The sequence below is a fragment of the Triticum dicoccoides genome, chromosome 1B (assembly GCF_002162155.2).
Source record: "Triticum dicoccoides isolate Atlit2015 ecotype Zavitan chromosome 1B, WEW_v2.0, whole genome shotgun sequence".
NCBI classification, from domain to species: domain Eukaryota; kingdom Viridiplantae; phylum Streptophyta; class Magnoliopsida; order Poales; family Poaceae; genus Triticum; species Triticum dicoccoides.
In genome coordinates, this window is record NC_041381.1 from 11,931,905 (window position 1) to 11,952,647 (window position 20,743).

Here is a 20,743-nt window from a genome sequence, read left to right on the forward strand (position 1 = left end):
GGAGGGGTGGTGCTCAGGGACCACACGGGAGCGTTCATAGCAGGCGCTTGTCATCTCTTCTCTGGCGTATCTGATCCAGAGGTAGCTGAACTCCTTGCCTGCAGGCGCGCTCTTGAGGTGGCGAGAGATTTGAACATGCTGCGAGTCCATGTGGAGCTAGATGCTAAGGGGGTAGTGCACATGCTGCAAGCACCAGGAAAAGAAATTTCGGTGGCTGGACCTTTGCTGGAGGAGATCAAAATGATGCTGAGATCTTTTGAGGAGTTTAAGGTTTCGTGGATTCGTCGGTCAGCTAATATTGCCGCACATAAGTTTGCTAGAGTAGCAGTGGGTGATGAACTTTGTAAGGTTTGGTTGGGGGCTCCCCCAGACTTCGTTCTTTCTGTTTTGTCGGATGAAATTCCGAACATCGTAAGTTAAATAAAGCGGCAATGTTTTGACCCTCAAAAAAAAAAAGAACAAGCTGTTGTACAATATATACACTATGGCTATTTCCTGTTGGAAACGACACAGCGCCAGCGCCATTTATTGGATTTCTTGGCCTGTAGGCCTGTTTGGTGAGAACGTACGTGACTTGGGCACTCCCTCCGTCTAGGTGTGTAAGTCATCTTACGAAAACCAAATAATTCCAAAACAGTTAGACGTTGTGCATTAATTTCTATCTCGTTTCTTGTTTCTTCACATACCAACCAATAAGAGGCGAGGGGTGTACATGCTATTAATGACTTGAGACTAGCAAACACGACATGCAGTGGTTAGTTCATTGCATGCAATGCTATTAATTAGCAAATAAACATTAAAGTCTCTCGTTTTCCCCTCCTCCTTGGTCATGGTGCACAACCTAAGATGACTTACTCACCTAGACGGAGGGAATAGCATGCACGAGGGTTTCCCACACAGCGCCGCTTCTCCCGTTCCCCACTTCTCTGCTCGATCTGGCACAACACCTCACCACACCGTCTCTTCTCTGCTCATGGCGGGTGTGCCCCGCATCTCCGCACGGCCCCCGCCGCTGCTGCACGCCCCGGGGGCGCCGGTGAGGCCGAGGGCCACCGACGACCACGCGCCCCGGACGGCTGCGTGGTTTTGCGCCATGGCCGCGGCGAACTGCCGCAGTATCCGACGCGCCTCCGGTGGAGGTGTGGGAGGGAGGGGTGGCGCTGGAGGCAGGGGTGGTGTCGCCGGTGATGGATGAGGCGGCGGCGGCGTCGACGACGAGCCCTATCCTTCCATCTCCTCTTCTTCTTCCTTGATGGCCATGTTTAGATCGGGGACGGTGGAGTAGGCATGGACTTCCACTGCTGCCGGCGTCGGAGACGGGAGATCCAGGACAGGACCGTATCCAGGAGGGAAGAAGTGCTCCAGCAGTTCATCCGACGACGTCGGTGACGGCAGCCTCGGTTGTGCGCCCGTACGCGCTGGGCACGGTCCAAACTCGTGCTGCAGGCAGTACGGGGGCAGTGGTGGCGGCGCGAGTTCACAAGGGAACATCTCCTCTTCTCCGAGAAACGGCGCCAATGGCCCTGCAAGCAAGCACTCCATCGGAGGGATGGAGAAGACAGTTGGTGTAGTCGCATGTCCGACGTACTCGTTGGCGACTGCCGGAGCCGAAGGCCCGGCCTGGTGCATTGCAGGCATCTCTCCATTTGCAGCAGTGGCCGTGGCGGAAGGCCCAGCCTGGTGCACAGGGTGGTTGCCATGGCGTGCATATCCACGGCGGCGGTTCTGGCGGTGGTTCCAGGCGAAGAAGCGGCGACGTGGGCCGCTCCTTACACCAAGGCCATGACGGTGACGGGCGGCACGGTGGCGAGGAGTGCGGGAAAGGCGACGGCTCTCTCTTTGGATAAAGTGAGCGAAAGCGAAAGCCGCAGATGACAGGTTTCTCCCTGCCATGACCTACCTTTTCTTGTCCTTCCCGGTGATGGCACTATCTGTCTTTCGGAAAAGATAAAAGTGATTGTACGAATGATCTAATGCTTTTATTGATTGAGAATCACATATTTATACAAGATTTGGGACGCATTGTGAAGGCGTCTGTACAAAGAGGCGCCTGTACGGACAGATGCGTCCATACGACGCTTGGACACTAATAACCGCTAACTACATTTCCTAACGATGATTCGCTAAAGCCGTTTCGTTGATGTCGATTCTTAACAACTCCGAGATGGTGGGAGTTATAAGCCGAGTGCCCGCTAACGGCACACTCGGCATACTTTCTTTTTCTTTTTTTTTAAATTAACTAAAGTAAGCCGAGTGCCCGATAAAAAAACACTCGGCTTACACTTCTTTTTTCAGTTTTTTTGTTTTTTCTTCTCATTTCTTTTTTGTTTAATTTTTTGTACGCTATTTGTTTTCCTCTATGTTTGATTCTTTTCTAAATTATTAATTTTCTTTTCTTTCCCCCTCTCCATTTCCTTTTAAAGGTATTAAGTGCATTTTTAAGTTATTTAGTGCATATTATTTCAAATTTTGTTGTAACTCGATGATTTAAAAAAATAGAATTGTAAAATCCTATTTGTGTTCTTAAATCTAAGTATATGGGCCTTATCGAATAAAAGAGAAGAAATTTCAAACCTCGGGAAGTCAACACTCGACCCTGAACATGATTGTTATTGGGTTTTTTATAATTGTACAAAATGCAAACAAAGTCTGAAAAACATGAAATTTGGCTAGATGCCAATATATAATCCCTAGAGCTTGTGATAAAATTTGGAGAAGGGGCACGTACATTGCTTACATTACTGGAAAAACTGGCCACGCCGAGTGCTTTGAGCTGTGCCGAGCGCCAAACCACAGGAGCTCGACAAATACCATGTAAGGCAAACTGCTGCACTCGGCCAAAGGCAGGGCCGGGCCCATAGTGGTGCAGAGTGTGCAGCCCGCACAGGGCCCATCAATTTTAGGGGCCCCAAAAAATTTGTAAGCCATTCCTGTGCGCTGGGCCGTGCAAGGCGCTGGCCGCGGGTCCTCTGGCCGCTGAGTCGAGCATCCCAGGCTCACAGGCCGCTCGATGCGTTAACTGCTAGCCAAGACGTTACCCTAAAAGAATAGGTTAGCACCCAGCGTGATTAACGCGTTATTGGAGGCTGCCGGCCGCCGGTGCTACTTCTTGCCTCACTAGTCCTGATTAGATTTAGTCCGATTAAACGAGGCAACACCGGCTCTGTGTTCAGAAATTCTTCATACTGCACTCCAATGCTTAGATGGTCAAGCCAACTAGTCAAGGTTTAGCACTAGTGGGTATTGTTTATTAATCTCTCAACCCTCATCTTATATACAGCGAATTGTACATCCAATTTTTCATTATCTTTGATTTGTGTGATCTACTATGCTATTGATTCATATACATGGCTACCGTGTGGGCGCTTCTGATTGGAAACCGTGTAGGCGCATCGAGATGGTAGCAGATATCAATCGCATTCAGAGGCAGGTGAGATGGCGCATCTCGACCAGATCAAAATTGATCGCATCCAGAATTGGCGATGGGCGACATGGCGATAGGCGGGGCAATGAGCCTGCCGCTTCCGATTAACTTCGTCTAATCGACATGTTTCTCTCGCCAAAACAGGTAGCCTGCTGCCACTGGCTTGTCCTCTTGATTAACTTCCGCTCCTATATTCCTATTCCTAATTTCTAAATTCTAATTAACTTCCGCCTCCTTGGTTGAAGATCATAGTATAGCAGTTCAACTTGACAGGGCACGAGACTAGGTAAGTTAGACATTATATCATATATTGTACGTTATAATTGCTCGTTAGTTCATTTTTTTAGTGAAATAGGGCCCCATTTTTTATTTTCGCACAGGGCCCCGGATTTTGCTGGCATGGCCCTGGCCAAAGATAGGACACAACAAAGACAAGTTGTTGCAGAGAAACAAGAAAAAAGGGCGTGGCAAAAAAATAAACTCGGCAACCGTCACATATATGCTAAGAGCTAGTAAGTAGTAAGCTCACAACAATGAGGTGCCATGTGGCAAGTCCGTCAGTGGTTGACGGTAGGTGCACTTTGCCGAGGACCTGTATTTTGGGTCTCAACAAAGTTTAGTTCCATTGCATAATTAGGACATCTATTCACATACACACATCTAAGTAAAGTTGGCCATGATTTCATCTGAACCATGTGTCAGATTACTATTCACATCCACGACCGAGGAAAAGTGGTATTGCAAAGTATGTTGCACCCGTGGTTTGCGAGTATAGCCTGGATGACTGTGATAGTGAAGAGATGGAAAAGACCAGTTCAGATGACAATGGAGGATTGGGCCACAAGGATCGGCGGGGATGTTGATGAAGCTGAAGAGCGGACAGTTGAGATATTAACGAGGAATCCTGAGATAACATGGAGGAGGAGAAGGATATGCAGGAAGTTCCATATCTCAGAGAAGGCCATCACATGGCATGTGGTAGGCCTTGACCATTTTCGGGCTTGCCTGCAATATTTTGGGACACCTATTGCATTTCTAGGGTTTCAATGTTGGAAATTCCAAATCTAAACAGTGGGCACATGAAATCATCGCCAGAAGCGATTAAGAAAATCCAGTAATTTATCTATGCAACATGTGTAGTCCTTGTGCAACCGAAGAAGTCGTTATTATGCCTACATGCGTCTTGACATGGAAAGTGTGGCTCTAGACACATTAATTAGTTTGGGTTGCAATCACCGGTCAAGGAGGAGTGCAATTCATTTCAAAATGCAACTTGTATATTGTACATATACGCAACAACTGCAGTAATTGAGCTGCTAAGTGTGTACAGATTATCATGACGAACATGCTTGTGTCATGTACGATGTAATGGCTATGTTATCCTATTTGCTAGGATATATTAGCTGTAAAAATAATTTGTGTATATCCCCGCAAAAAAAAAATTTGTGTATATCAATGATATTCGATTAAAGGACCTACATGGTCATGATAGTCGTAGATTGTCGAACCTTTTATGATAAACATTCCTCATGGATGAGTATTTCTGTAATAATCGAAACACTAGACATTTCAGACATAGTTTTAGTTGAAATTTTAATATTGATTCTCCTTTTGAAACTCATGTAAATGAACCAGTCGAATTTTCATAGATGGACATTAAATAGAGGATGGACCTAGGAAGGGGCATCGCTACAATGAGACCAAAGACAGACTTGACTTCACATGCAACCTATAGCTCCAGCTGCATTAATTAGTTTGGTTAACAACCAGGATTAAGCAAGAGACGAAGTTGTTTAATAATGCAACTTGCATATGGCACGCACACAACATCCGTGATAATTTGAGCAGTTAATTAAGTGTGTACGCGTAATCGCGACGAACATGTTTGTACCATGTATATTGTAGTGGCTATGTTATTACATTTTTATTTGAATGGTAAAAGAAGATGGCTCAACCAATTCGACGGGATATACTAGCATAAATCTATGTTGTATACTACCGGTATTTGATTTGTGAATGATGACAAAAGTTGGAGTTATCATAAGTGGTAATTTAATAGAGGATGGACATAGGCAGAGGCATTATTGCAATCAGGCCAAATCCGTGCTTGTTTTGACATGGAAAATCTGGCACCAGGCGCATTAATTAGTTTGGGATGCAATTTAGGTCATGGAAGAGTGCGAGTCATTTGAAAATGTAACTTGTATATTGTACATAGGCAACAACTGCAATAATTGAGCAGTTAAGTGTGTACACATTATCATGACGAATATGCTTGTGTCATGTACGATGTAATGGTTACATTATTCTATTTGATGGGATATATTATCTATAAAAGTAGATTGTGTATGTCAATGATATTTGTGATTTGTGGATGTAGTTGGTTAAAGGGCGTAGCATGGTAAGATAGTAGCGCCACTCCTTGATGAAGAGATTGATCTAGCCATTGACTTTTCCTTGCCACAGTTTCATGCGCTTTTTTCTTCATATTATTATGCCGTTCATTCTGTAGGCATCAACAAGCCTTGAGCTTGCTGAACATTCTCTTGGATGAGTTTTTGTGCATTGATCTGAACACGTCAGACAATGTTTAGGGTGGAATTAATGTATATTTTTCTTTTCTTTGTGAAATGCATGAAAGTAAACAAATCAAATTTTCATAAAGCGATAATTCAATAGAGGATAAACGCAGGGAAACATCATTGCAATGAGACAAAAGGCAGACTTCTATCTTGACACGGAACCAATGGCTAGCTCTAGCTTTTTTTTATAACATATGCACACAGACTCAACGCTATGAACACACGCACACAAACTCTATGCTTATGAGCACCTCAGAAATACTAAGTTCACACAACATTTTAAGATTGACAAAGTCAGCGCAGACGCCTTCTTAGACAATGGGAATGTCTCTGCCTACCAACCACACGTCGCCGAAAGGCCTGAAAAAAATCCAGAAAAGACCAATAGTGTCAAGTTTAGGACTTGAATCCTGATGGATGGCTCTAGCTAATTGATTGGGTTGGGCTACATTCGAGGAAGCAGGAGTGCATGCCACATGAAAAAGTAACTTGCGCCACAATACATTGAGCAGTTGAGCCTGTCCGCATAATCATTGATGACCACGTCTGTATCCTTATTAACTTTTGTTTCGATGGAAATGGGGCATCCTTTTAGATGGCAGGCAGGCTGTAAAGGAGTGCTCGGTACTTGCCGGGAATCAACCAACATACATATGGTCAGCATGCATCATATGTGGGCCTCATTGATCTTGTTGGTGTTTTTGTTGCTGCTGCTTGCGGCAGCTTCAACAGTAGCTACCACCGCGACGACTCGTGGGTGTCGGCCGAGCTGCGGCAACGTGGACCTCCCCTAACCCTTCGGCACGGGCACCGGCTGCTTCCGCAAGGGCTTCGATACCAAGTGCATCAACGGCGCCCTATGCTCGCCGGCACATCCCTCCGTGTGCTCAAGCTGTGGTTGGATCCAGACGAGTCGCAGGTGTTGCTTCCCACCATTTGCTTGGTAGCTATTAACTTTGAGTAACCAGTGATTGCAAAGTCGGTGACTAAATATCTTTAGCAACTAGACTATAGCCACAACGAAGCGACCAAGGTATGTTGGTAACAATAGATTAATAGTAACCAGTTTTGGAGTTTTAGTAACCAATCACCTTGGTGGCTAAAACCAATATATCCAGTAGTGAAGTGTGGCTCCAGCTGTATTATTTAGTTTGGGATACAACCGGGGTCAAGCAGGAGTGGAGGTAATTTTATAATGTAAGTTGCATATGGTGCATACACAGCATCCGCGATACTTTGAGAAGTAAAGTGTTTACGCATAATCATGACAAATATGTATATGTCATGTATGTTGTAATGATCATATTATTGCATTTTTATTTGAATAGAAAATAAGATAATAGCAAAATCTATATAACGGGATATATTAAATATATGGTGTATAAAACCATATTTGATTTGTGAATGATGATAAATAATTTGAATTGTCTTGTGATAATTTAATAGAGGATGGACTCAGGCAGAGGCATTATTGCAATGAGGCCAAATCCGTGCTTGTCTTGACATGGAAAGTGTGGCTCCAGAGGCATTAATTAGTTTGGGTTGCAATCGCGGTCAAGGAGTAGTGCAGGTCATTTGAAAAATGCAACTTGCATATTGCACGCACACAACAACTGCAATAATTGAGCAGTCAAGTTAGTGTGTACACATTAGCATGTGTCATGTATGATGTAATGGCTACATTATCTTATTTGATGGGATATATTAGCTGTAAAAAATATCATATATATGTATGAACGATATTTGTGATATGTGGATGATGGTTGATTGATGGACGTAGCATGGTCATGAGAGTCGCACCCTTTGACGAAGAGTTTGATCTAGTCGTTGTCTTTTCTTTGCCACAGTTTCTTGAGAAACTATTTTCATATTATTAAGGTTTTTATTTTGTAGGCACCAACAAGTCTAGAGGTTGTTGAACCTTCTATTATAAACATTACCCGTGGATGAGTTTTTTGTAACAATCACTGAACACTTCAGACAATGTTTAGAGTTGAAATGTGTAATTTTCTTTTCTTTCTGAATGCATGAGTAATAAACAAGTCAAATAGAGGATGAATGTAGGGAGAGACGTCGTTGCAATGAGACCAAAGCGAGTTATTTACCCAAAACAACCACATTATAGGCTAGGGTAACAGATCAGTACCACATTTGAGGCAGGGCACAAAAAACCACCATCTTTGTGTCTAACTAGTAACGCGGAGCACTAATCATTGAGTTTCCTAGAGAAAACAGCGAACCAGACAGGTAGGCCCCACCTGTCGGGCTGACGTGGCGAAGACTAAAAAAGTTTGACCGGCTGGTGTGGCAAATAAGACGTGGGCCCCACCTGTCATTGAGTAAACAGTCATCTTCTTCACATCTCTATTTCTATGGGGCATTTCATCAAACAGCTTCTGAGCGGCTGTCGAGCAGCTCTTTCTTGCAGGCATGGCGATGAGCTTGACGCGTCCGGAGCACGGGGCAAAGTGCAGTGACCAGGGGAGGCCCCGCGGACGCGAAGCCAGCGGCTCGTCGGCAATCAGGCTGCCAGCAAGGACGGTTCGTCGGGCGGCCGGACATGCCCTCCACGGCGTGCGCGCCAGCTCGGGCGCGGCCAGGAGCTCTCTGCGCACCGCCGTGCGTAGCAATTCCAGCGTGTCGCAGCGTCGCCAACCGCCGTGCACAACCTCCCTGCACATCGCCGCCAGCGCGTGCTCCGCCGTGGACGTTGGGGCCGTCCTTCTTGCGTCGCACATGGCCGATGTACGTGAACGACGGAGCTGAGGAAGAACGACACGACGGCCGACTGCTCGGGAACTGGTCCACAAGACGGCCAGCAAGGTGGTGAATCGGGCACCACCGCGCCGCTGGGGCTAGCCGTCCATGGCCGCGCCGCCGCACCAAGGGCTTCACGGGCGCCAGTGTCAAAGGCGCGGCCGGGCGTGCTGGGAGGCGTCTTCAGGCCGAGCGCCACTCCTGGTCCAACGGTCGTCGGCGCGCTACCGGAGGGCGCTGATTCGCCGCGCTCCAGGCCGAGCGCCATGGCTAGGATGCTCGCCCCGCGCCATGGCTGGGCTGTGCGCCACCCTTGCTGTATGCACGATGGAAGGCAAGGGAAGCTCCATGACTCAATGTCTGGCATCCTTGACGGCGTCCTGTCCGCAGGCGGCGGCCCGGCTGAGCTCGCACCGACCTGCTCCTATCCTACGGTGACCACAATGACGAGATGGGCAATGCCCAGAACGTGCTTGTTTAAATGCCCATGAAGATGGAGGTAGAAGTAAAAAAGAACAAAAAAAGAAATAAATAACCACTCTAGTCATTGACAGATGGGACCCTTGTCCACCTTAGCAATTTGTACATGTAGGCATGCCACATCGGCCCGACAGATGGGCCCAACCGGTCAGAGCCGCTGTTTTCGCGACCAAATCCGAGTATCAGTGCTCCGCGTTACAGGTTAGGCGCAATGTTGATGGTTTTTTGTGCCCTGCCTCAAATATGGTACTGATCTGTTACCCTAGCCCATAATGTGGTGGTTTTGAGTAAATAACTCGACCAAAGCCAGACTTTTGTCTTACATGGAAAGAATGGCTCCAGCTGATTGATTAGGCTGGGAATGGGATACAATGGAGAGGAAGCAGTTGAGCTTGTCCGCGTAATCATTGGTGACCACGTCTGTGTCATGTATATGTTGTAATGGTTACATTATTGACTATTGTTTCGCTGGAGATGGAGATGTGGCGCATCCTTTTAGCGGGTTGGCTACTTATAAAACTCTCGCTACTCTTGCCGGAGACCAACATACGGTCAGCAATGCTGAGACTGTGGACATCATTAATGTTGCTGCTGCTCCTTGGGGCAGCGGCAGCTGCAACAGCAGCTACCACCGCGACCACTCGTGGGTGTCAGCCGAGCTGCGGCGGCGTTGATATCCCCTACCCCTTCGGCATCGGCGCCGGCTGCTTCCGCAAGGGCTTTGAGATCGAGTGCATCAATGGTGGCCCTGTGCTCGCCGGCACATCCCTCCGGGTGCTCAAGCTGTCGCTGGATCCAGATGAGTCGCAGGTGATGCTTCCCATCGGGTGGGAGTGCTACAACGCCTCCGACCCAATCGACACCTACAACAACTGGGACTATGGAGAGACGACGATGAACAATGACGGCGTCTACCGCATCTCCAACACCCACAACATGCTCGTCGTCGTCGGCTGCAACACCTTGGGCTATGCACTCAGCAAACCAACCAAGGGCAGCAACTACAAGTACGCCTACCAGACTGGGTGCATGTCCTTCTGCAATAACTCGGCGAGCGCGCAGGACGGCCTCTGCGACGGCGTCGGGTGCTGCCACATCGACATCCCGCCGGGGCTCACTGACAACTACTTCAACTTCCGGGAGTACGACCACTCTGCGATGATGGACTACAGCCCGTGCGACTACGCCTTCCTCGTTGACAGGAACAACTACACCTTCCAGCGGTCCGACCTCAAGATGAACACACACCGGACCATGCCGGTGTGGCTGGACTGGGCCATTCGCGTAAATGATTCAATCTCCGACGACATACTATCATGCAAGCAAGCGGCCAAGACTGGTGAGGACGCCTGCGCCGGCACCCACAGTGACTGCGTCAACTCGACCAATGGACCTGGCTACAACTGCAAGTGCTCCAAAGGCTACGAGGGCAACGCTTACGTCATCGACGGATGCACCAGTAAGTTTCCGTGCTTTTAGTCTGACTATGATTTTATTTATTTAGGAGGGTGCCATGGCAGTCGGGAGACTGTCACCCTGGCATCGGATTGGTGAAGAGGCCAAACGGCCCTCGCCTGTCACGGCAAAGAAGGTAGATACGAGCAATGGATCGGCGGCGGAAGGTAGGTTTAGGCAGGGGACAACGGAAAGGAAGAATAGCAGCCGGCCGTAGGAGGGTAAGGTTTGGAAGGAAGACAAGGACCACGGAGTTATAAGAGAACAAGACCTGTAAAAAAACTCCCCCTAAAAATATGGTTTTATGGGCTTTAGCAGGACCCGTAAACATCTTTCAGGTAAAATATGCTTTTCCTTCCTATTTCTTTCTTAACTAGCATACAAAAGTAAATAGTTAATTACATTTAGGTCCTCAAAGTAAGAAAAACAGCCTCAAGCCGTTGCAAACCAAAACTGTAATTGCAGCAAGGTCCTTTGAGCTCAGCTGGATAACCATCAAGCTGGCCCGGACTGCCCCGCAGCAGGGCGAGGCGGGTAAGGCAGCAGGGTTAGCCGTGGGCTAGATGGCCGGGGCAGTGTCATAGCCTGGTGAGGTGACCGGCGGTGGGCTGAGGCAAGACGGGCAGCACGGTGGCGTGGCGATGAACAGCTGGCCGCGTGAGGCAAGTCGTGGAGGGGAAGTGGCAGACAGCCCGAGCCGTGAGGATCAGTTGGGCGGGCAACGGGCTCGATGGCTGGCCCAGAGGGGCGGTAGGGTTGGCGGAGTCCATCATCGGTGATCCTAGTAGCGCCGCACGGCCGGAAGCATCATCTCCCCTAGATGGAACGGGAGTTGCGCTGATCATACGGGTCCCCTAATTTTTCTTTTAAGTTTCATGGAAACTGTTGGAGCACTTTTTGGCCTAACTCCCCCTAAACAATTATAGTTACAGGGAAGGGAAACTGTTGGTGATGCTGTAAGGGCGTGCGTGGTGGTCATCACTGGCTGGTGGCTAATTTGGGCCGAGCATCTCCGAATCCTCAACAAAACAACCCCAGTAATCACTTGTTGGGGCTTTCAAATAACTGCTTTTTGGTTACTGGGATGGATGCTTTCGCAAATCCCTAATAACCCCATCTCCACCCAACCTGGCATAGACCCATTTGTGGAGATGGGGTTTTCACAAATCCAACTCTCTCTCTCTCTCTCTCTCTCTCTCTCTCTCTCTCTCTCTCTCTCTCTCTCTCTCTCTCTGGTGGTGGCGGCAGCTATGAAGATTGTGGTGGCCTTTGATGGCGGCAACAAGGCCGGCGAAGGCGGTGGTGCCGTGGTGGGCAACAACGTTGGCACACGCAGCGTCGGGTGATAGAGTTAGCAACTGACATATGGGCCACACGTCATTTGGGAGAGTATTGGAAGAAGCACCATATTTGGGAAGTCCGGCTAAATTATTTGGGGCGTCCCAAACAATATTGAGCATTGGAGATCTGTTGAAGCGTGTCTTTTGCCCAACTCTATCTAAATATTGTTAGATATTGGACATCTGTTAAAAATGCAAGTATCTGGGAAGGATGAACTAATTCGAGCATTGCATTTAACTTGTTCAAACTTGTATGTGCCTGCCATTGTCATGGATTCATGCTTGAAGTTAGTGCGGCTAACTAATATTACCTCCGTACGTTTTGGTAAAACGTCTTATATTTTGTTAGGGGATGCAGCGTTTCGGCTCCCGAGCTCATCTATTCCCTTGCTTGAACAGTAAAATAATAAAAATACTAGGAAAACTAAAAAAGGGCATGAAAGATGTTTGAGGGCGTGATTCCGTGCCAAATTTGGCAGTATTATATTGTTCATGTCTTTATCCGATACTGTCATTCTTATAGTTAGGGCATTTCTCACTACTAGGGAAAAGCCTAGCATATGTATAAGGTCTATCATGTAACACGAGACAAAAGAACCGACAGATGCAGCATCATGTGCGCTCTCAATATAATTTGATGCTCCCTCGAGCTCTTTTGTAATTAACAGGATTGGCGTAGAGTGTAGAGCATGGATGGCGGCAGGCCTATTTAGGGGCTGTTTGGATTAGCACCAACACCGACCCTGCCAATTTTTTGGCCCGCCCGTGCGATTTGGTCGCTGTTTGGATCGCGACCAAAATATTGGCTCGCCCAGCCCGGCCCGGACAACTTCGTGTAATTTTTGCCAGCGCATCGGCGCATCGAGGGCGCCGAAATCGGCCGCCAAATTTTTGGCAAGCACGTCTCTCGCCCGCTGTATGTGGATCTCGTGCCTGTTAATGGGAATGACAGATCAATAGTCCACACACGTATTCTCTTGTGTGTTATGTGGATCTCGTACGGCGGATTAATCGTCCGAGGAAACGAGCGTTGCCGACGGGTAAATTACAAATTGGTTATTTGGATCGGTTAATCCCTTAGATCACGCAACTAATTGTCTCAGTTTCCGTATAAAGGCAGCCGTGCGTTTGATGAGTTTGATCGAGTTCAAAAGCTGTTCTTTCTTAAAAAAGCTGACGTGTTAATAATTTGCGAATTGTTAATTTTGCATGTTATGTTAATTAAGTGTTTTGTATGTATTTTTTATTGGCTCAACATTATAATAAATTAGAATCAAATAAGAGCACAAATCAGTTGAATCTGGAAACCAAATGAATAACTTGCCAAAAAATTGGAAAGCAACAATGGCTACAATCCAAACAATAGCAACTTGCCAATTTTTTGGTTATGCCCTCACTTTGGTCATGCCAAATTTTTGGTTGGGCAAGTTGGGGCACCAACCAAATACACCCTTAGATCAGACATGGATAGTGCCATTGCGGCCATTGAGGTGGGCAATGATGCGAGTACTTAGCCTAGGCATGCGGGTGGAGTTGGGCTATGTAACACTTTGTAGCTCCAACGTGGAGGGGTCTTCTAATCCCCATCCTCTTCTTTAATACTAGTATATAGTACGCACACTCGTGCGTATTTGAAAAAAAAAATCTAGCCACGCAAATGCGCGGGTAACACTGCTAGTTTTTTTTTTGCGAGAAAATTTTCGATCTATTCATCTTCAATCATGGCAGTACAACGAATACCAGAAATAATAGAAATCACATCCAGATCCGTAGACCACCTAGCGACAACTACTAGCACTGAAGCGAGCCGAAGGCGCGCCGCCGTCATCGCCTCTCCATCACCGGAGTCGGGCACAACTTGTTGTAGTAGACAGTCGGGAAGTCGTCGTGCTAAGGCCTCGTAGGACCAGCGCACCAGAACAGCAACCGCCGCAGATGAAGAATAACGTAGTTGCATTTGATAACAAGAGCCACAGGCCACAGCTGATCTTCTTGCATGGCATCTTCGATCGTAGGCAGGAAAAAGAAAAGTCCAACTCTGATTTAATGGAACCCCCTGCCGTGTTCTAGTTGTTGCATATACTAGCGCAACCCAGTCCCGTCGAATGCTACTTGTACGCGCGACAAGGGGCACCGCATGGAAATTTCTGTAACCCTAACATTGCCATGTCTGAAGAATGTCAACTGGACACTGTCAGTTACCCAATAGATGGGGGCAAAAGAGTCTCCGTTCCAACTCCAGCAATGCTGATACGCTGTCAGTTACCCAATAGATGGGGACATGAGACTGAAGCTGCTATTGTTGTCACAAACTGCCTTCCTGGTCGTGCACTTTGTTATTAGGGCAACAAATAGAGTAATTTCAGCTAAGTTTAAAATAGGATCCCTTAAAAAAATCCGGGATGAAAGAATATACGGGATTTATTCGGGCCGGCAAAATTGCGGTTATTTTGCCGGATGGCCCGGTTTACGGGATAGAGATGCTTTAAGTGACTGAAAAAAACGTTTGGGTCAGTCGATCTATTTCGAACCATTGGATGCAAGATAAATGACGAGATCAACTTCTTCAACCTCCTAACACCCTCCTGTTCATCTCTTTCCTGCAAACCAGCCCACGTACCACAGGCCCAACCGCCTTCCTCCGTCCGCACCGCCCTCCCCTCAACCGCAGCCCCCTGCCATCTCTCCAACCCCGGCAAGGTTGCTTTAAAATATACAATAGTTTGTTTGTCTATTACTCTTAGATGCAAATTCTGGTCGAAAGATCACTGAACGACCGTGACAAGAAGACCAACTATATTTCTTGTTGGAGAAACAAATATACTTTTGGGCAACTTTATGCTATTTTTCTTCAAAAGAAAAGAGGAACTTTGCATTATGAATGAATATTCCATCAACATCACTGAAAGCTAACATGAATACAGCTCAGCTCCCCAACTTCATTCACTGAATGCAGTCTTAAATTTACAGCAATATAATTCCAGATTGAGTTCGCAACAGCATATGCCTCAGTAATGATTACAGCTTAAGATAGATTAGAAACTGAAAATCTATAAAGATGGATCCACAGCTGTTGAGCAGAAATACTCATCACAGCTGATATTTGCCTTCCAGAACCCGACCCACAGCTGACCGCCTTACATGTCTTCAATCCAAGGAATAGCCCAGATTTTCATTGAGATTATGATCCAAGTGATCAGCATGTGCTTGACATGCTACAGCCCAGGATCTGACAACAATAGCAAAAGACTCGGTCAGTCGGCCAGGGGAGTGAATGAATCTCTGTATATTTGTCAACGGTAGAAATAGGACGGGCGAATCAGCCTATTAATTTAGAATACGTATGAAAGGCAGACATTGATCGGTTTTTCTATGACAGACTTTAAACGAAAGAGCATGCGTGCAGGAGGAACTAGAAGTTCTATCAACAGAGAACACATATGACTCAAACTTGAGTCAACGGGGACTTGAACACAAGCGGTGTCAAGCACACATATCCTAAATACAACATAACATATATTTGCTTGCTTCTTTCTATGACCAATCGTACTAGTTACCGGCTAGTAGTTGCATATTTCTATTTCTAGTATAGGCGAGGAAGATACACACAAACATGGAGAAAGGAATCACGTTAACTAGCTTTAGTAGACAAACTCGTAACTAGCTACCAATTGCGAATTTAACTTCAATATTTAATATACGCACGAAAGATGAAACACTGAACACTAACCTTGTGAATAGCGATGATTACCTAATCCTTTTCCAAAGTCCTTTTTGGCTCAATTCCACTGTAACATTCCTTATGCGGCTAATCTTCATTACATCTTCATTGCATTCATCTGAATCTCTCTTTTGCCGGAGTTTCTCTACTAGCTCTTCTGATGTGTCTTTCAGAAGTAATTTCTCAAGGGCTGCAAGGTGTTGGATGCCATCTGGAAGAAACTTTAGCTCAGGACACTCTGTGAACCATAGCTCGACAAGGTTTTGCATTGCGCCCTCCTCTATTCCCACTTGGTTGAGTTGTGCAGCACCCCATATGTGTAAGAACCGAAGTTTTGGAAATGACGCTGCATAAAAATCCAACCTCTTCCCTTCAAAAGCCTGCACTAGCTCAAGGGTGCTTAGAGCACGTAACACACACAGACATGAAAAGGTTCCCTCATCAATATTGGAGAATGCCAGGTACAACCGGGTGACGCTATTAAGAAGTGACCAGGAAGAGAAATGTTGAGGCGTCGATGTTTTGTTTAGCTGCCCTGTTAAACCAAGCAGAGAAAGGGTTGAAGGTAAATATAGCCCTTCCAGCCGCAGCACCTCATCCTCAGTTGCAGCCCCAACATCGAGATGAATAAGATGGCTCATTCTGGTGATAGCATTGCCCAAGTAAGAAGAGTGTTCGCTTCTCACGTTGCAGACACCGAATGTTCTTAGCTCTGTCAGAGCTCCAACTTCACGCAGAAACTCTGGACTGGCTTCGATGGACTGAAGAGCCCGCAGTCCTGCCAAGTGATGTATACCACTAGGCACCTTGACCCCACGTATTCTTCCAATTTTTGATCTGCTGGTAGTAAATGCACGCAGGCATCTCAATTTTTTAAGTTTTACAACACTGTTTGGCAAACACGTCAGCTTAGAATGCACAGCATCCAAGACTTCCTTCCATAACTTCCCCACTGCTTCAGGCAGGCTTTCGAGATTGGTATCTCTAAGACCCAAATACTGCAGACTAAACAAGCTAAATACTTCATTGGGCAGCATTTTGATACATGAACCTTGCAGATCCAACATCGACAGGAAATTCGAAAATCTTAAGATAGGCTTCAGCAAATCAATATTGATATACCTTCCAAAAACATGGAGTGCACGGAGTTGTTTTGCACCAGATCGGCTCAGTTGTTCAAGGTTTTCCCCCTGGACTGATATGCGACGTGCACCCTCTACAGAGAATGCCCCACTACCATAGCCATCATAAAATTTACCAAAGCACTCCTCCTTGGCTTTATTCAGGGCAAGAAGTCCTATGACATCATGCATCTGGCAGTGTTTCAGTCGCCCGGCATGATTCCTCTTCACAACCTGTAATAGGCTTCGGTTCACAAGCTCAGCCAAGTATCCCTCTGCCACTTCCTCCAACGTTTTGTTCTCCTTTTCCCTAATAAACCCAGCCGCAATCCACTGCCTCATTATCCTTCTCCTCTTTAATACATAATCTTGTTGAAATAGTGCACAGTGTAAGAAACAATTTTTCAAATCATACGGAAGGTCCTCCAAACTGACCTTTAGGATCATATGAGCATCAGGGATCACATCTTTCGTCAACTGCGAATCCAAACCCCTGTACACATTCTCCCACTCAGCAGAAGTTGGGGGTTTGCAGGATAGTAGGCGGCCAATGCATGCAATAGCAATAGGCAAGCCTTGACACTTTGCTATGAACTTCCAAGTCAGTTCCTGCAACTCCAATGGGCACTCTTTACCATCATCATTCCAAAATGCTCCTTTGCAGAATAACTCCCAGGAATGATGAGCGTGTAGCGGTTCCAAGTGAATTGCAGACTCCCTAGTTGCCAACAGTGACACTTCATGCTTTCTTGATATGATAACATATCGGCCGGTACAGTTAGACGTTGGGAAGACATTCCTTATCTCGGACCACACGCGCGCAGCCCATACATCATCCAGGACCATGATGAACTTTTTACCTTGAAGGTAGTTGTGGATGGACTCTGCTATGTCTCTCATCTCAATGTCGGCGACGTCGACTGTGATGCCGAACTGGGCGGCAATCTTCTTCAGCAGATCCTCAATACGGTAACTCTCCGACACAGTTACCCACGCTGCCGCGTCGAAATTCACTTTCACGGTGTTGTACACATGAGCAACCAGAGTGGTTTTACCAACACCAGGCATCCCCCATACCGAGGTAACCTTGCTGCTGCTCTGCTCTAGACCATGACCACTACCACCGCTGACGGTCAGCCACCGTATCAACCTGTCCCTGTTCTCCTCTATCCCCACAAGGTCCTCATCCCTGGTGAAGTGAAGAGCTTGACCTTGATTCGTCGATCTAGCAGAAGAAGCAAATCTGCCAGTGACGGCGTAATCCTTCTTTCTCCGGTTGGCATCCTGTAGCTGGGCTTTGATTTCTTGGAGCTTGGCCGCTAGGCGGCGCCAGGTCTTGATATGCTTGAGCCTCTTCTTCATCTTGCCTGCAAACCCTCCATGCCTGCAGTCCTCCAGCTTGTAGGTGAACTCGTCAACGACATCCTCGATCTGGAAAGCTAGGCCCCTGACCTGGCCGACAAAGATGGCGGTGGTCTTGTCTGTGTCCTTAAATCGCTCTGCCTCCTGCAGGTAGGCCTGCATGCTCTCCAGCTCCACCTTGGAGTCACGGATCTTGCCGAAGAGGCCCCTGAGGGCGGCGGCTTCCTTGCCGAGCAGGGCCCCGCCAAAGATCGCCGCCTCTTTTGCCAGTGCACCCCCCAGCGTGACCACTAGCTGCCCGACAACAGCCTCCGCCATGGTTGTTGAGGATTTTCCTTTTTCTCAGATAATGGTTGTTAAGAGCAACTCCAACCAAGTGACCAAATCTCATTACCGAGTTCTCAATTCAGTACCAACATCAACAGACCACTGCCCTTATTTCTTTGATGACTCGAGCCCATTCAGCAAATCTGACTCACCTATACTGCCCTGATTTCGCGTAACTACCACTTGTCGTTGGACCATGATGAAGTCCGCATAGGTCGATGGCTTATTTGGCCTTGACGAACGATTGACCTGTAAAACCAGTAGAAAGAATAGCATCAGGGACAATAGCATGAGCATCGAAACAAATAGAGCATCATCATTGATTTCTCCTCGTTATCTCTCGCTCAGCAGTTGCATCAAGCGGCGGCAGCAGCCAAATCTGAAACCACACTCTGCTCCCACACCTCACACGACACAAGCGCAGCATCTAACACAAGCGGTAGCAGCAGCAACCAAGTCACCAAATCTCACTCACCGAATTCTCATTCGAGCACCAACACCCACAGATCGCCCCCCTTGTTTCTTTGTGCAGTCCAACCCATTTAGCAGCTGTCAGACACCTGCATTTCTATCAAATTGATTCCATACAAGCATCAGACCTCTCTCTGTCTCTCCCCAAACGCAAAGTAGCTAGGTCGATGGCTCATTTGGCTGTGATGTGATGGAGAATCTGTAAAAACCAGTACAAATAAGAGCATCAGGGACAAGAGCTATCGGCATTGAAACAAGTAGAGCAGGAGCGGCCAAATCTGAAACCACATACTCTGCTCTCTCACACGTCACAGAGCACAAGCGCAGCATGTAACACGGGCGGGCCGCCGTGCTTGCAGCCTCGCCCTCTCCCAGACCGGGGCAAGCAGAGCAAGGCGGCGGCGGCGGCGGCGGCGCGCGCGAGGATGTTAAGAGCTGCGGTGGGGGCGCTCTCACTCTCACTCCCCGTCCGCATCCACGCCAGGGTGGGTGGTGGCGCAGATCCAGGACGGCGCGGCGGCGGGGTCCGGGCGCTCACCGGACCGACCCTTGACGGAGAGCAGCGCGGCGGCGTGAGCGCGGATATTCCAGACTAGGGTCTTCCCCGTTCTGTTCTGCAGGCTGCAGCGTCGAGGGTATTTTTCTGTTTTGCCCCTGAATTGTGGTTTCATTTCTCCATACAAAATTGTAAAGATCAAAATTACCGATCAGAGGGGGGCTGAATGAAAGACCAAAATCCTCGTCACGTGCTGTGCTCCAGGCGCCTCGTAGAGCGGACGCAACCGGACGACTGCCCACTTGCATTCATGTCGGTAGGACCGACGTGACCGGACAATTATTAGGAGCCGCTTCAATGCGAACGCATCGACACAGAAGCCTACTCCGGCCGATGCGCCCTCTCTGAAGCGGCGCTGGTTCGCCCACCCTGGCTTTTTAAGCAGGTCGATCGGTCACGCCGACAAACCCTACCGCATCTCTTGTGCACATCGCCACCACGCTTCTCCTCTCCTCTCTACCGCACACTACCGCGATAGCCAAATCCACGCTGGCAGGAGGATCTACTGTGAGCTTCGAATCATGGCACCACCGCCGACAGTCCCAGGCCCATCGGGGTCCACCGCCCCATAGGTTAAGACAGAGGTGGTGCTCTCCTCACAGAGGGCTGCGAGTTTGAATGACACGTACGCACGACAGCTCGAGCGGTCAGTCTTCAACAACGGCCCGGCGTTACCCAACTGCGGCCTCCAAATCAAAGTCACGTCAAGAAGGAGCTGATGTCCCCACCGCGCCACTGCATCAAGGAGGAGCTGACGTCACCCGCCGCACGACAAGGAGGTGGTGCCGCCATCCTTGCCTATGAGGTAATCATCCAGTACTTCACTTAGTTTAGTTTTTAGTAATTTCCTTCTGTTTGGTAGAACTTTGTTAAATCTCATCAATTTTGGTTATGAATATATTTGATATTTAGCAAATGTCATCTGGTTTCGCTAGAGTTGTATCGACTCGGACACTAACCAATTCACAACTCTCCAAGAGCACCTACCACCTCTTCAGGAGCTATTATCCATCACACAACGACATCGGAACATGGGACAAACGGGGGCTCGTGCGCAGACTAACGTGATCCATTGATGATGTCCACTTGCGAGAGCAATCAGGAGTACTCATGGATCGACGAGATGATCTCAAGCCCAGCCGGTGTG

The 20,743-nt window shown here is 47.7% G+C and overlaps 2 protein-coding genes across 2 annotated transcripts in view; one reads left to right on the forward strand and one right to left on the reverse strand.

The window, feature by feature from the left end:
- The first annotated feature begins 9,717 nt into the window (after window positions 1-9,717).
- The window catches only part of LOC119315862 (wall-associated receptor kinase 2-like), a 50,325-nt gene continuing 39,299 nt past the window's right edge, over window positions 9,718-20,743 (forward strand). Inside the window, exons 1-3 of the mRNA XM_037590321.1 lie at window positions 9,718-9,798; window positions 9,898-10,702; window positions 11,107-11,232. Coding sequence (XP_037446218.1) covers window positions 9,718-9,798; window positions 9,898-10,702; window positions 11,107-11,232 — 1,012 coding nt within the window. The remainder of the gene's footprint in view (window positions 9,799-9,897; window positions 10,703-11,106; window positions 11,233-20,743) is intronic.
- On the reverse strand, window positions 14,949-19,645 carry LOC119315845 (disease resistance protein RPM1-like). The gene is made up of 4 exons (XM_037590310.1): window positions 19,333-19,645; window positions 19,045-19,239; window positions 15,769-18,818; window positions 14,949-15,267 (listed from the first exon to the last, which is right to left on the reverse strand). Exon 3 carries the CDS (start codon window positions 18,558-18,560, stop codon window positions 15,786-15,788), a length of 2,775 nt encoding a protein of 924 aa, XP_037446207.1. The 5' UTR covers window positions 18,561-18,818; window positions 19,045-19,239; window positions 19,333-19,645; the 3' UTR covers window positions 14,949-15,267; window positions 15,769-15,785.

What these genes read in the sequence shown, in the direction of transcription:
- LOC119315845 (XM_037590310.1), bottom strand. Translation starts at nt 18,560, where the DNA reads ATGGCGGAGGCTGTTGTCGGGCAGCTAGTGGTCACGCTGGGGGGTGCA.